Consider the following 15,491-nt stretch of genomic DNA (forward strand, 5'->3'; position numbering starts at 1 on the left):
AGTGAATAACACTATTCACCTTACATAACACATGTGATTTCACTACAAGGTCGCATTTTGCATCTTAATATTGAGTGTCCGCTGCTCTGGTGTTAGAGATCTCACAGACGCAGGTCCGGGCAGCAGAATTCAGCTTGCATGCGGCCATGGTAAGCCATTGTCTTTCAGCTTCTGCAACCTTCATATACACAGTGCCCTCCTTTCCCAAATAGCAAGCAAATCCCGTTCAGTGCTGCTTCTTTCCTGTTAGCATGCAGCAGCAGAAACCACCCCCCCCATCCAATTCTCTGGGATGATCGCTTTACCCCTCCCCCCACTACGTGGCTGGTATCATGGAAGATCACTGCTAATCACCCCTCTCTTCCCCCCACTGCGTGGCTGGTAGCAGGGAAGATCCCTGCTAGCCAAAAGCGAAAAAGCTCAGTGCCATTCCCCCCCTTGTCCCCCCCCCACTTGGCTTCCTGCAAGGAAGGATTTCTTTTAAGCAACAGGCAAACAGCCCGGTAGGAATGGCCATCTCTGTCCCCTTAATTAAATTCCTGAATTTCAACCAGGTTATTATGAACGATATCACTCCCCTGAGGATAACACAGTGAGATAAAGAACGGCTGTTGCTTGAATGCCAGCAATCACTGGGACCATACGCAGCTAGGCTTTGTCATGCAATGATACCAGATTATTTGCTACATGCATGGCATGGTCAAGTGTCCTACCACGGAGGACGGAATAAGGCTGCCTTGCCCAGAAACCTTCTGCAAAGGCTTTTGGAGTACCTCCAGGAGAGCTTCATGGAGATGTCCCTGGAGGATTTCCGCTCCATCCCCAGACATGTTAACAGACTTTTCCAATAAGTGTACTGGCCGTGAATGCATCCCAAGTCCTCAGGGCAAATTAATCATTAAAAAAACGCTTGCTTTTAAACCTTGTTTTATATTTACAAAGGTACACTCACCACAGGTTGCTTCCATGGCTTCATTGTCTGGGCTAGTGGCTTGGGAGGGCTGGGAGGGTAATTCCGTCTGGGTGAGAAAACAGCTCCTGGCTGTTGGGGAGAAAAGAGTGCTGTGTTCTCTCTGCAAGCTCGTCCTCCTCTTCCTCCTCCTCATCTTCCCCATCCGCAGAATCCTCAGCCATGGCTGAGATTACCGCCCCCACCTCGGAATCCACGGACAGGGGTGGGGTAGTTGTGGCAGACCCCCCTAGAATTGCATGCAGCTCAGCATAGAAGTGGCATGTTTTCGACCCTGCCCTGGGCCTTCCGTTTGCTTCTTTGGTTTTCTGTAGGCTTGTCTGAGCTCCTTAACTTTCACTGCACTGAGGCCCTGGTGTGGCCTTTTTCCATCATGGCCTTGGAAATTTTTTCAAATGTTTTTTCATTTCATCTTTTGGAATGGAGTTCTGTTAGCACAGAATCCTCTCCCCATATAGCGATCAGATCCAGTACCTCCCGTGCAGTTCATGCTGGGGCCCTTTTTCGATTCTCAGGAGACTGCATTGTTATCTGTGCTGATGAGCTCTGCATGGTCACCTGTGCTGTGAGCTCTCCACACTGGCCAAACAGGAAATGAAATTCAAAAGTTCGCGGGGCTTTTCCTGTCTACCTGGCCAGTGCATCCGAGTTCAGATTGCTATCCAGAGCAGTCACAGTGGTGCACTGTGGGATACACCCGGAGGCCAATACTGTCGATTTGCGGCCACACTAACCCTAATCCAATGTGGTAATACTGATTTCAGCACTACTCCTCTCGTCGGGAAGGAGTACAGAAACCGGTTTAAATATCCCTTTGTATCGATATAAAGAGCCTCGTTGTGTGGACGGGTGCAGCGTTAAATCAGTTTAATGCTGCTAAAATCAGTTTAAACGCATAGTGTAGACCAGCTTTAGTTTAAGAGAGGACAGAGCAGATGCCTTTTTAATTCAGTCTCCGGTTCATGTAAAAATACAGGGCCAAATTCTGACTCCTTTCACGTCAGTGGGATGTCTCGCAAATGAAGGTGCCATCCAACATGAGTAAGTTACAAGAATCTGGAGCATATCATTTTTGCTTTCAGAAGCCTTTTAAAAACATGCATGAATCCTTTCTCTTCAACCATCCTATTCATGCTGTGAAGTTACTTAAAATAGTTTTGAAAATCAGATTTAAAAGTATTACAAGGGGTAGATTCAAAAATCCTTGTGCATATCAGGTTTCTTGCATTAGCTTTTCATTTCAATAAATAGAAGATCTTATTTTATGTCTCTTTTGCTTTCTGAAGTTTTTTTTCTTTAATCCCTCATGTGTATAATACATTAAAGTCATTAATAATGAAGTAGACTTTTAGCATCTACCCTGGAAGGTAAAACCCTTAATCACAATAACATCATTAGTGCATTCAAGCACTTAATTTTGATGCTTGACAGCGTTTTAAAGCGCATAGCCATTGATAAGAACAAATAATTGTTGTTATGTTTAATTGAGGGGGAAGCATGAAAAACCCTAAACTTCAAGTAATTAAATTTAAATATGTCATTAGAATTTATCTGAGGTATTGTATAAACTATGGGTATATTTTTCAATCAGTGAAAGACCTCTTGAGTAAGCATGATACATTTAAATTCAAATTCTGGGGAGTGGAAAGTAAACCCGCTGCGGTTAAGAAGATAACTTGACTAAAACACTGAGCATTGTGTGCCTTTGACATCCAAGTGCTCAGGTTTCAAGTACTTTCATAACAGGCTGTTTTCACTCATGGCTGCTTACAGGCCAGAGACCTCTCATTGCAACTGTTTATTTCCTGTTGTTCTCCTCCCAATACTAATATGAACTGGTAATGAAACACTGTCACGCTGTCTCTGCCCTCCTTTCAATTGCCCCAAAACTGTTATAATTCAAGGCTTGTTGGCCCTAGGAAATGGCTTTATGGCACTTGGGTGAAATTTTTGTAGTGCATCTGCTCTCTCTCTGTTTGTAGTCCACAAGCACAGAACTGCAGTAATAAAACTACTAGTAGGTGTTTAATGGCAGGTTATTGAGGAAGTAGATAAAAGAAAATTGCTGCATTCACATCAGTGGCTGGGTGAAGTTTTTAAGGGAGCTGAACTGTTGAGCTTTGAACTGAAGAAAGTTATACTTAGCCATTTTGTCAAAGGGAATCTTTTATTTCATACCAAAGTATTTCCAGTCAGTCTTCACTGTGAAATATACTGGTTTGATAGAATTTCTACACAGTATGTAGCATTCCGATACGTATGTGTCTGCCTACAGACATGTATATTGGGTTTGGGGAGTTTAACTTGGTATTATTATGGCAACAATATCTTTACAAAGAGTGTTAACTTTGTTTCACTTTTATACTACTTGATATATTTTTCTCTGTTGAGCACCTCCAATAATACAGATTTAACGAGGCATTCTTTTTTAGAAATTGAGGTCCACAATAGCTGTGCTGCTTGGTTGTCTTGGGGAGAGTAACATTTCCAGTTACATAGTTTGTGATCAACCAATTGCTTCTCCCAGATATTGAATTAAAAAATAAAAACCACTTTTTTTTTTCATTAGAGGGACAAGGTGGGTGAGGTAATATAGTTTATTAAAACAACTTCTGTTGGTGTGTGTGAGAGAGAGAGAGAGAGGCTTTCGAGCTTACATAGAGCTATTCTTCAGGTCTGGGAAATGTACCCAGAGTGTCTCCGCTAAATACAAGGTGAATAGATTGTTTAGCATAAGTAGTTAACACATATTTCAAGGGATCATTTAAGGTGAAGTAGCCTATTAACATCTCTCCAGTATTTGGAGGGCCGGAGAGGGGGGGAAGAGAAGTACGGGAAAGGGGTTGGTTATAGATTCATTGTCTCTGTTCAGTCCATGATTTTTAGTGTCTAGCGAAGTTATGAATTTCATCTCCCAGGCTCGTCTTTTCAAGGTGTTGTGCAGGTTTCCTTTGAGGATGCGGACTGAGAGGTCAGATATAGAGTGATTACTTTGTCCCCGGGTGATATAGTGTTTTTGTCTTTTATAATTTTTCTGCGTGAGTTCATTTGACAGTGCACTGATTGGTTTCATCTACATAGTTGTTATTGGGGCATTTAGTGTCCTGGATGCTATGCACCGCGTGTTGTCATGGGCATATGCAGGACCCATGGATCTTGAAAGGTGTATTGTGGGGGTTGTTGACTATCAGGTTTTACATTTTTTGTTCTGGCAGAGTCTGGCGCCGCTTTGGATTGGTGTGTCCTGGTCTGTGGGGAGCTTGCTTCTGATAGTAAGCTTGGAGAGTGGGTGGGTAGAGAGGGTGAAGAGGGCTAGAAGAAGGGGTTCAGGAAAGATTGCTTTCAGGAAGGGGTCCCCATCTTATATGAGTTGTAACTGTGTGACGATACCTCGCATGGATATTTCATCAACAGACAAGAGAGTAGTCCCAGCAAAGATGTTTAAATGAGTTCAGGTCCTCAGTTTTCCAGTACACTAGAACGGTTATCTGAAAACTTAAATTTGAATAATGGAGGTTATGTCTCCAATATGTATCACTTATATGAATCCTTAATTATCTGAATGAAATCCATGTATGCCATTCCATTTGAATAAATGAGGTTCTGCTGTACAGCGTTAGTAACGTAAATAAGAGGGGAGAGTAGCATGACATTTAAAAAGATAAAGGGGGGTGGGTGGAGAGAAGCAGCACTGGAATTCCATTCCACTGCGCAGAGAGTTACCTCATTTATATTATTGCTCTTTGTATCTTGTTTATAAATCAGTGGGAATAAATTGCCAATATAGCATCTAAATTAAGAAGAGAGAGTGGAAGGGTTAGCCGGAATAGAGGTGAAGAAGGAGGAAAGCAGGGAAAGAATTACCAAAAACTCTTGTGACTCCTTCATATCCCGCACACACATCTGTGAAACTATATCAAATGACCCAAATGTCTCTGTTATCCTGTTTGGTCAAGTTATTCTTTTTAGGCCTGGAGGCATTATGTACTTTACAACGTTTTAGCCTGTTCAAACATGCTTGTGAAGAGTCTATCTCTCTAAGATACTTCTAGTGCCCCCTATCACTATAGCGTCTGAGCACCTCACAAACTTAATTTATTATCATCACACAGCTGTGAGCTATCCCCATTTTACAGATGAGGAGCTGAGGCACACTGAGTTGCCCAAAGTTCCACAGGACGTCAGTGGCGGAGCAGAGAAAGGAACCCAGGTCTCCCAAATCCTAAGATAGTCCAATGGTTTTGGGACTATCCTACATCTCCATAGGCTCCTTTGTCAGAGTTTGCTACAATTAACTGACAGAATGTATTCTTAGTTCCCTGGGTTCTATTCATGATTAGCTGATGTGCTGCTGAACACAGTTTGTCCTGACCTGCACTAATTGTTTGGTCATTGCCAGCATTGTGTCTGAGTTGGTAATGTGGATGACAAGCCCTAGGATGACCCAAACTCCAACTTTCTCAAAAAAGGCACCCTTATAGCCGTAACTCTCTATGGGCCAAAAGGTGGGCACAGCACAAAGCCTAAGAAAATGGCTGTGTTTGGGAGAGTTGAATGGGGTTCAGTGTGGGAAGGAACATTTCCAGCTTCCCCAAGCATTGGGCTATAGTAGTCCCTGTAACTGTTGAAGCCACTACTCATACAGGAGCAAGGGTGATCAGCCAGTGGATCCACACAACAACAGATCCACCAGATCCTCCCCAAAGACACTGCCCTTTACTTATTCACAGCTGTACAACACACAAAGGGGTGTGGAACCTCTGCAAGGGGTCCCTGCATTCTGGCATACCGTGCAGCACCAGTACTACACGTGCTCAGGGCTTTCCACGCAGAGTGTGGAAGAGCAGGATAGGCCCCCAAAGGGAGATTCTGGAGAGGCCCTGGAAAAGCAAAGCTCCACCCTCTAAAGGAGACTGCAGTGACCAACACTTGAATCTGGGCTGTTAGATTTTCTATGCACTGATAGGATTGGAAAGATTTCATTTCACAGTATTAACACAATGAAGGCTGGATGAAGGGTTAAGTAGACTTAAGCTGTATTATGATCAATTTATGACCAGTAAGGAACAAGAGGGTGAAAGTAGAGTGCATCTTTTAGCTTAATTCATAGAAATTAGAGATAGAAATGAACTATTAGGGTATCTAGCCCATCTAGCCCTGTTTTAGCGCCAGGTTGTTCTCTTCAGTATGTTGAAGTGCATGAGAGTAAGTGAACAATTTTTGATATATAATGTGGACAGGTGGAAAAACATTTGCTAACCCATAGGGACTGAGTGCTCTAAGTAAAGAGGAGATCAGTGTGTATTCATGTGCCGTGAATAGCCATTTTACTTCAGAGCTAAACCACGTTGTCTTGTATTTCTGTAGCCCATCATTGCATGGAAAGAGCTTTTTATATTCCAATATCTAGGCCTGAAGAAATGAAATAGTAGAGTGGGGCTGTTAGAACAATAAAGAGGAAGGGAAATCATAAAGCGAACAAATTATCTATCTGAGATTGCTGGGGTCAGATCGTAGTAAGTGACAGATTCCCTGCAAAGAATGGTGTCTCTGCCCTCTGCGTGGCACTTGTTAACTAAGCAGGTTCCTCTCTGGTTGGGTTATTGCTAATCTGCTGTGTTTGTGTGCGTGCGCAGAAAAAGAACCTGATTCCCATTTTATTAGCTAAGCAGTGATGCTACTGCAGAGCAAAGGGTGGAAAATGTGCCCTTGGTGTAGAAGCCACTGGGCTCTCAAGCAGGAGAGTTGCATTACCAATCCCATCATGTCAAATCTATAACTTGATGGCTCACACCTGAATCCTCCCTGTTGGTTTATGTTTATAGTCTCCTCTGTCATCTAGTATCTGTCTGTGCACATGAGACTCAGAGACAGACAGACAAAGAGAAAGGGTCTAAAGGCATTTCTAACAGAGATGCCAAGCTGTCAAATAATAAATCAGGAAGACTCCCTTTTGTGACCATGTGTGTGGGGCCTACTGGTTATTTTCACTCCCATCAGAGCTGTCTGATACGGTCAAGTAGGTTTGAAGTTTTCACGTTCAATTTTCCCTTCATTTATTGTGACTGTTTTATTTCTCTGTCTTTCTCTGTAGTTTTCAGGGCTACACGTTGCATCCTCCTTTCTCTTTTGACTACTTACATGGATCTTCATCCCCGAGTTAAAAAAATAAAAATCTGTACTTTTCTAGAGTTTCAGGGACAAAAGAGGAAATACATTCAATTTAGGGAGACCTCTAATCTCTGGTTATACCGAACGGCTTTGTTAGATAAGATTAAAAATTTCCTGAATGTCCCTCTTCATCCCCGGAGACCCCACCATTTGTATCAGCTATTGTCAGTAGTGGCAGGGCTTGATAACAGCTGGCTAGAGACGTGACCACACAGCAACACAACAAGAACCAGGCAGCCTGGTTCATAAATCTTCAGCAAACCCATTCCCCCAGCACAGCTGTGAATCTGTTACTGTCATAGTCCCCAGGAAAATGCTTTGTCCTCCAACAAGTCAAAAACTGAACTTCAACACTATCAAGGGCCCAACTGAAGTGCACATTGAGAAATATTCCATTGTCTTTTTAATTGTAGCCCTTATTATTGAACAAGGATGTAAATTTGAGTTGAATTTTGTTGGATACATGGCTCATTTTCCAAAATCATGTTTCCTTTCTGCCCTGTCAGTGGAATTGGAAGTGTATGGTACTGTCATCCAACTGTAACTAGCTATCATTGTTATATAGGGACAGTTACACTGGAGTCTTATTCACAATACACCAGATTCTGATGTCTTCCTCATGGTGGGTAGCACCTGGCTCCCCAAGTAGTCCCATTAAAGTCAGAATCTGACCATCTGGAGTAAGCCCATTGACTTCAGTTGGACTACTTACAAACTATGGTACTTCACAGCATGAGTTAGGCTGGCAGAAACCTGGCCTATATACTTGAGATCCAAGTATCCCAGTGTTCATAGGAGAAGCTGAATTTGTACACGGCCCAATTCTGCTCTCACTGAAGCAGAAGTCCCTCAACTTCAGAGGGACCAGGACTGATCCAAAGGTTCAGTATCCCATTTCTTGTAATGTTAATAGCTAGTGAAATGACACCAGTTAATATTGGAAGGTGAATAGGTGGAATTGCTATGAAGCCAGAACTAACAATTCCAAAGCCTCATGCAACACGTTTAGTAAAGTTCAGAAATGAGCCAACATAGATTATTATGATTGGAAGGGACCTCAAGAGATCATCTAGTCCAACCCCTTGCTCAAAGCAGGACCAATCTCCAAATGGCTCCCTCAAGGATTGAACTCACAACCCTATCTTCTAGTATGTTAGCCTTTTACAGGGCTTTGGCTTTAGGCATGGTATAATGTGACAATACTTGGACCACCATGCTGTTACTTTGGAGACTCCTGCTCTAGTATGGACCAGAATCCAAGAATGGGCTTGTTAGAGAATCTTTCTGTAAGAATAAAATCTCACTGTGCTGCAGATAATAACAGCAAAAATAGCAGCCGTATGCTCAAACACAAGTCTTTTCTTCAAGAGACGTTTTAATTCCCAGCAGTGCTATAGATTCACAAAGCCCATTGAGTAGGAAAGCTACAATTAAAAATACATGATCCTCATTTAAAATTAAAATATTGCTAATATACAGTTTTTCTTTTTTCTTGTCAGCTCCGTCTCCAATTGCTTTGATCCAGGCTAAAGAAATAACAAGACACAGCGTTGCATTGGCCTGGCTGGAACCTGACAGGCCGAATGGAGTCATCTTGGAATATGAAGTCAAATATTATGAGAAGGTATTACTCAAAATGATCAGCTGAGGTTTGTTTCCATTACAGCCATTCCCAGATAGGATCTCATTATCGGGACCAAATAGGTTTGGTTTCATAATCATAACCAATTAGGGATTTCATACACTTGAACAGTTACACTGAATAATGAGACTAATATACTGCACTCTGCTCTTAACAGTGTATTTGGGTTTTTCTTTTTTTCTCCCTTAGAACCAGGTTTTTACAGTGAGCATATTTATAATGAGAATCAATATAGCTGAGAAGTAGTGATACATTAGCCTTACGTCAGAGACAGAAGTGTAATAATGAAGTATGTAACACAGCAATAATAATAAGATCTATTTAAGTCGATGGCTTCTGCTTAGAGTGATGGTGTGGGTTTGATGGCTTTTAATAGAAAATAAGGAAAGAAAATTACATTCTTCAGCCTTTCCAAGTTATAGGGAGACATTATTTCTACAAAATAATTTGTCTTTCCCCAAGTACAGAACTATGAAAAGAGCTATTTGCTTTCAAGGTTGCCTGGAAAATGAACAATTACCTTTTCTTTCTCTCGCTCTCTTTTTTCCTTTTTTAAAGGTAATCACTTATTTGCCTCCCTAATAAAGCCAGAAGAGGGCAGCTGATTTTCACTGAAAATAGATTACAACATTTTCTGACACATTTTCCAGCCTGAAATAGACATTAAGACATGGGCTTTCTGGCAAACATTTCCCAGGGGTTTCTTGGATATGTAGCTCCTGGCTGGAAGAAGGGAAAAAGAAAGAGTGAGCAAGAATAAAATTATATTTGTTCATCCGCAGGATTATGATTGAAGACCTGGTTACTTTCCAGAGAATTTTTTCGTTCGATTTCTGAAACAGTCATTGATACCTGAACATTAGACCTACCATTCCCATCATCCTTTCTGGCCATCCCCAAGACGCCCTTTTAAAACCCAGTACTAGTAAGGGTAACAACAAAAACCTTTTTAGGGATCTTTTGATAAGTCAAATGCTATTAGTCATAGCCTCAGACAGATTTGGTAGTGAACTGGGGGTCCAGGGTTCACTGTGCAGGGAGACATTTTTGTGTGCCTCACCCCTGTGCTCTGTTGCTCCTAGGACCAAAATGAGCGCAGCTATCGTATTGTGAAGACAGCTGCCAGGAACACAGATATCAAAGGCCTGAACCCTTTGACTTCATACGTGTTTCATGTGCGAGCCAGGACAGCAGCGGGATATGGGGACTTCAGTGGGCCATTTGAGTTCACAACTAACACAGGTAACAACATGTGCATCATTGGCGGATGGCTGACAGTAGATACATTTCTTCCCCCATTTCTTTCTCTTTCTTTATTTCTTTCTTTCTTGACTCGACTCAGATTATACTGAATTTGACTGAGTTGCTCGTTGGGAGTTTGACTTCATTTATTCACTTGAATGTGGCATCCATATTGTGCCATACTCCTGTGTGGCACTATGATTTGTAAAAATGGCTGTTGACTGCCATTTCCACTGTTGTTTCTCTGATCCGGCCTTAGTAAATGTGACATTGCACAGTTATTTGGACATGCTGCATACTGGATGCATGATGCTTACAAATCTTAATGAAGAAATCTGAATGTGGTATGGTAGAAGTACACACTATAAATGCTCTGAAGTTTTTTCTTTCATTGATTCGTGGAGATTTATATTCTCAACTTCTTTTAATGCTAATGTGCATTATTTGCATACATTTCCAGTGTGTCTCATATAGAGGATAAACCCCAATTACTCTCCTTTTTTAATGTACTCTCCTTTTTTTATATGAATCAGTGAGATATATTATGTGTGTCTCCTTGCTTTGTGTTTTCTCTTAGACAGTTTTGCAAAGGGAGGCATTTGTAGATTGTGCTATCTCTGAGTAGGTTCTCACTTGTTTAAGTCAAGGTAACATGTAATAGTCCACAAAAATGTGAATGGAGTGTTTGCTTCCTAAGACAGCGGAAGGAAGAGGATATGACCGAACGTGTTTCTTTAATTTCCATTATTCAGGTCTGTTTAAATCACTTCAGGTCACGTCACTCTGTTAAATTCCCTCAGGCATGGCATGAGAAAACTTAAAAAAGTCAATCCACCAGGCAGAGGGAAGACATTTTAAAAACAACTTGCTCTGTTTGTGTCAGTGAGGAATGAGCATCTGGTCCATTAAAAAAAAAATAAAGTAAACTGGGAAGCAATTCAGTGGGCAATAAAACAGGCATTATACCCTCTGACTGAGAATGGAGGGGCGAAGGAGAGGAAGTCCTTGTTCTCAGCGAGTTGAAGTTCCCCAAACCATTATCAAACGTAATGTCTTTAACTAATTAGGACCCTCCTGGAAAATTATGTTGAATGAATACATAATGAAGGCCTGAGACTGGCTTTGAGTAATAGCCTGAACTGCCTCTGCAAACCAGAACACAGCACTAAGTGTTGCTCTTGACAATTTTGTACTGTAAGTGGCTGTGCCCCAGGTGTGTGACACTAACTGATGTCTTCTCTGTCTCTAGTTCCTTCCCCCATCATTGGTGATGGTACCAATCCCACAGTGCTTCTTGTCTCAGTGGCTGGCAGTGTTGTTCTCGTGGTCATTCTCATTGCTGCTTTTGTCATCAGCAGGAGGTAAGAACTTAAGCCTCTCTCTCTCTCCCTCTCTCTTTCATAAGGGAGCTTTTTGTCTCATCCAAACAAAGCTGAATTCTTTGATTAGCATCATAAACAGTGCATTTGCATTACAAGCTCTCTCCCATGTAGCTTTGATCTTCTCAGCATTAGTACCACAGCAGTATGTAATGTAATGGTAATAGTTCCAGCGCTATTTGCCCTTCAAATGCAAAGCTGATTTCTGTAACTGGGATTGAGAAACAAGCCAACTGGAGAGCTGCAGATATTGTAATTTGATGTTGAGTTTAATGAGTCTGAGTACAGGGGATCTTCTTGGGTTGGCTTGTTATATGTAGGGGAAGGAAAGCAGTACTGCAGTGAAGTAACTTGCATGGAGAACCTCAAACAGTGTTGCTTGGGTGTTTTTGATTTTTGGTTTTAATACTCTCAGTTGTCTGTACATGTCTGCATCAGCCATTGGGATAGTTCTTCCATTGTGAGGAAGAAAGACACTAAAGAGAAGCCATAGGCACTCAATACTTCGTGTACAGTAACACACCAGACTGGGTCCTTTGCTTACATTGTCAGGCAGAACTATAATCTCCCATCAAGCACCTGCTTCTGCCCCCAAAACAGGGTTTACCCCTCAGAAAAATCACTACAGCATCTCATATCAGAGAGGAGAGAATACAAGTTGGCCCACTCTCCATAGTAGGGTCTGATCACATTAGCTATAAATGGGCACAACTTCCTTTTGATTTACTCTTTCACTTCAAATCATCTTAAAAAGAGCAGTTAAATCAGTGTGATTATAATATCTGGTAAGTAGTCATGCATTGTAATGGCTTTCTGTGGGTGTTCAGCTCAAAGCATCCATGCTGGCAGGAAAAAAAGAGGAAAAGAACATATGAAAATGTAATACAGAGAGACAGGTTTATTAAAAGCCATTGCAACAGAAAATAGTATCACCAGGGCTTGATGACTTAATCTCCTCTCTGCTTTTATTGATCACTTTATTATTTAAAGCCAGACTGATAGCGGGATACATTGGATTTCTAATTATGAGTCGCCACCTTGGAGAATTGAGCCTGTCGAGTTGTTCTGAGATGATTCCTTCCCCACCTCCCCCAATAAAAAACAATGTCACTTCTCAAGGCTGATAAACATGGCTTGGTGATTGGCCCTCAATGGATCACTTTTTAGAAAATGAAATGTCAACCCCATGCCCTAGTATTGATTCTCTTTAGTATCGGCCATAAAGCTGTCAAAGGAAAGGCTGCCTGGAGCCTGGTAGCTGACAGACTCGCTGATGCTGATGCGTACTCAGCCAATTCTTCTCCCCACTCAGGCTGTCTGTTTAGTTATCTCTGCCTAGAAGTGTTTAAATTGGACAAAACACAGATAAAGAGCAGCCTGGTAGCCAGGACCAAAGGCTGGCCTAAGTGCTGGTGGGAATGCAGATAAGTTAGTCAAGTGGCAGTGGGTTCAAAGATGTCCCACACCTCTGCCTCATTAGGTTTTAGAGAGGCTGTGGAAGAGAAGAGACATAACAAAGTAAATGAAATGCTAAGGCAGCAAAAAAACCATGAGGCCCCTTCATGGGATGTTCTGTGAATATCAGTGCATTTAGGATGTTTATCATAGCACTTACCTGCCTACATACACTTAGCTCCAGTAGTTGGGAGTAGCTATTGATAAACAGAGCCCAGTTTTCAAAAGCAGGTGCCTTAATGGGGCACCCAAGGCCAATCCGCACTAGAAATGTTTGCCAGTATGGCCATATTGGTAGGAGAGATGAATTTTTGTGACATTTCTATACCAACAGAAGCTCAAGAGTGGACATTGTTATAACAGCATAAAAGGACTTTTGCCAGCATAGCTTATTTTGCTCGCCAAACCGCCTGCACCAGGAGGCTTTGCCAGTGTAGCTACACCAGCAACCTTTTCTAGTGTACACCTGGCCTAAATCTCATAGTTGTGCCATCAGATCTGTACGTAGGTATACAAACCTCCATTCTGTGCAGTTGTACTCATATCAGTATCCTAATGTGGGATAGGGATTTCCGTTTAGAGTGCCCACGTTTGAAACTGGGACTAATATTGTCATTTAGCATTAAATCAAATCAGTGCTCAAAAAAACAAAATTCATCTTCATGGCAGAAACTTTCCTAAGGACCCTGCTGTCTCCTATCTCCAGCAGCCTGAGAATATGTTGTTCTCTTCTGTCCCTGGGATGTTAACATTAGGATTAATCCACTTAAGTGTTAGTTTAAACTTGCATAGATTGTCATGTAAATTCATACAGCAAAGGACAGATGGCAGCTTGAGCATTTCTACAAAGCTTTCCAACAAGCACACCGCTAAATTCAGACTATTTCAAATGTAGCTTTGGGGGAACATTTGGAGCAAGAGGATGAGGCTTTATTTTCAGAAGAGAGTTGAGTGGAGAAAGATGGCTTTTATGAATCGTTTTTTGGTTATGTAATGAAATTATTTTTTTTTAAACAAATGTGTCATGTAAAAAGGTCTCTTGGCTAGTAGACTGGTTTACCTTTTACTCTCCAGATTTCTTGCAGACACAGCAGCAAAATGAAGACAGACTCAGGCATGGAATTATGTGACAGGCAGCAGCTTTTATTAAACTTTGGCACAGACAAGAAGTACTACCCTCCCATCGCCCACACTCTCCTCTACCAGGCATTTAATTGGTTCCAGTGAAGGGGTTACAGGGCTCCTTACCATATAACTTGTAACTTGGGGTAGGCTCTCCTTAGCCTACACTTTCCTCTCTCAGGGCTTGTCTACATCAGAAAGTTGCAGCGCTGGTGAGGGGGTTACAGCGCTGCAACTTTGAAGGTGTACACATCTGCAGGGCATCACCAGCGCTGCAACTCCCTGTTTGCAGCGCTGGCCGTACTCCCGTTTTGTCTCAGGTGTAGAGGATCCAGCGCTGGTGATCCAGCGCTGGTAATCCAATGTAAACACTTACCAGCGCTTTTCTTGACCTCCGTGGAAGGAGGAAGCCTCTGGTAATCAAGCTGGTCTCCTTCCCCAGCTTGCTCTCGCGTTCCCGGAACCCCGAGCAAGCAGGTCTCCTTCCCTGCAGTTTGCTGGGTGGCTCCGGGAACGCGAGAGCAAACCGGGAAAGGAGACCAGCTTCGCCGCGGTTTGCTCTCCCATTCCCCGAGCAAGCAGGTCTCCTTCCCTGCGGTTTGCAGGGGGTTCGGGAACGCGAGAGCAAACCGCGGCGAAGCGGGTCTCCTTTCCCGGTTTGCTCTCTCGTTCCCGGAACCCCGAGCAAGCAGGTCTCCTTCCCTGCGGTTTGCAGGGGCTCCGGGAACGCGAGAGCAAACCGCGGCGAAGCGGGTCTCCTTTCCTGGTTTGCTCTCTAGTTCCCGGAGCCCCGAGCAAGCAGGTCTCCTTCCCTGCGGTTTGCAGAGGGGTTCGGGGAACGCGAGAGCAAACCGCGGCGAAGCTGGTCTCCTTTCCCGGTTTGCTCTCCCGTTCCCCGAACCCCCCCTTGAAGCCGCCCAACAGCGCTGCAGTGTGGCCACATCTAACACCACTTGCAGCGCTGGTTGCTGTAAGTGTGGCCACTCTGCAGCGCTGGCCCTATACAGCTGTACTAATACAGCTGTAACTACCAGCGCTGCAAAATTTTAGATGTAGACATGGCCTCAGATTCTGCTCTCTCTCTGAGTCCCCTAGCCCACAACTCCTACAAGGGGGGTGGAGGGTGCAGAACGGTGGGGACCATGAGGGCCACATGGACTCACTCTGTCCCTTGAGTCTAAAGCCCATCACCAAATTTCAGGTCTTTTACTGTGGGAACTGTTGATTTAAATCTTTCGTCTGCAGTGGAAAGTGGATGGAAGTTATGACGAGTTAACAATCCAACCTTAAGCGCTCTCCTACTCAACCCACTGTGGCTTGACGGTACAGCTAGGACAGCGAAAAACTCCCTGGTCCTCTACTACTTGGCTATGGGAGAAAAGATTCCTTCCTGACCCCTCAAATGGGCAATTAGCCAGATCAGCAGCGTCTGTCAGGCCAGGTTAAATCCTGAGAGCTGGGGAATGCTGCCCTGCCCCCAGCTGGCCAGTGGGTGCCAGAGACTCCCGGG

At 43.1% G+C, this 15,491-nt stretch overlaps 1 protein-coding gene across 2 annotated transcripts in view; it reads left to right on the forward strand.

Annotated features, from left to right (window-relative positions):
- Positions 1-15,491, forward strand: part of EPHA4 (EPH receptor A4) — a 138,014-nt gene that overhangs the window by 95,995 nt on the left and 26,528 nt on the right. For both annotated transcript variants that reach the window (XM_030575754.1, XM_030575755.1), the window contains exons 6-8: positions 8,641-8,765; positions 9,866-10,025; positions 11,275-11,386. In XM_030575754.1, coding sequence (XP_030431614.1) covers positions 8,641-8,765; positions 9,866-10,025; positions 11,275-11,386 — 397 coding nt within the window. The remainder of the gene's footprint in view (positions 1-8,640; positions 8,766-9,865; positions 10,026-11,274; positions 11,387-15,491) is intronic.

This window comes from Gopherus evgoodei, chromosome 9 (genome assembly GCF_007399415.2).
Source record: "Gopherus evgoodei ecotype Sinaloan lineage chromosome 9, rGopEvg1_v1.p, whole genome shotgun sequence".
In the NCBI taxonomy this organism is placed as follows: domain Eukaryota; kingdom Metazoa; phylum Chordata; order Testudines; family Testudinidae; genus Gopherus; species Gopherus evgoodei.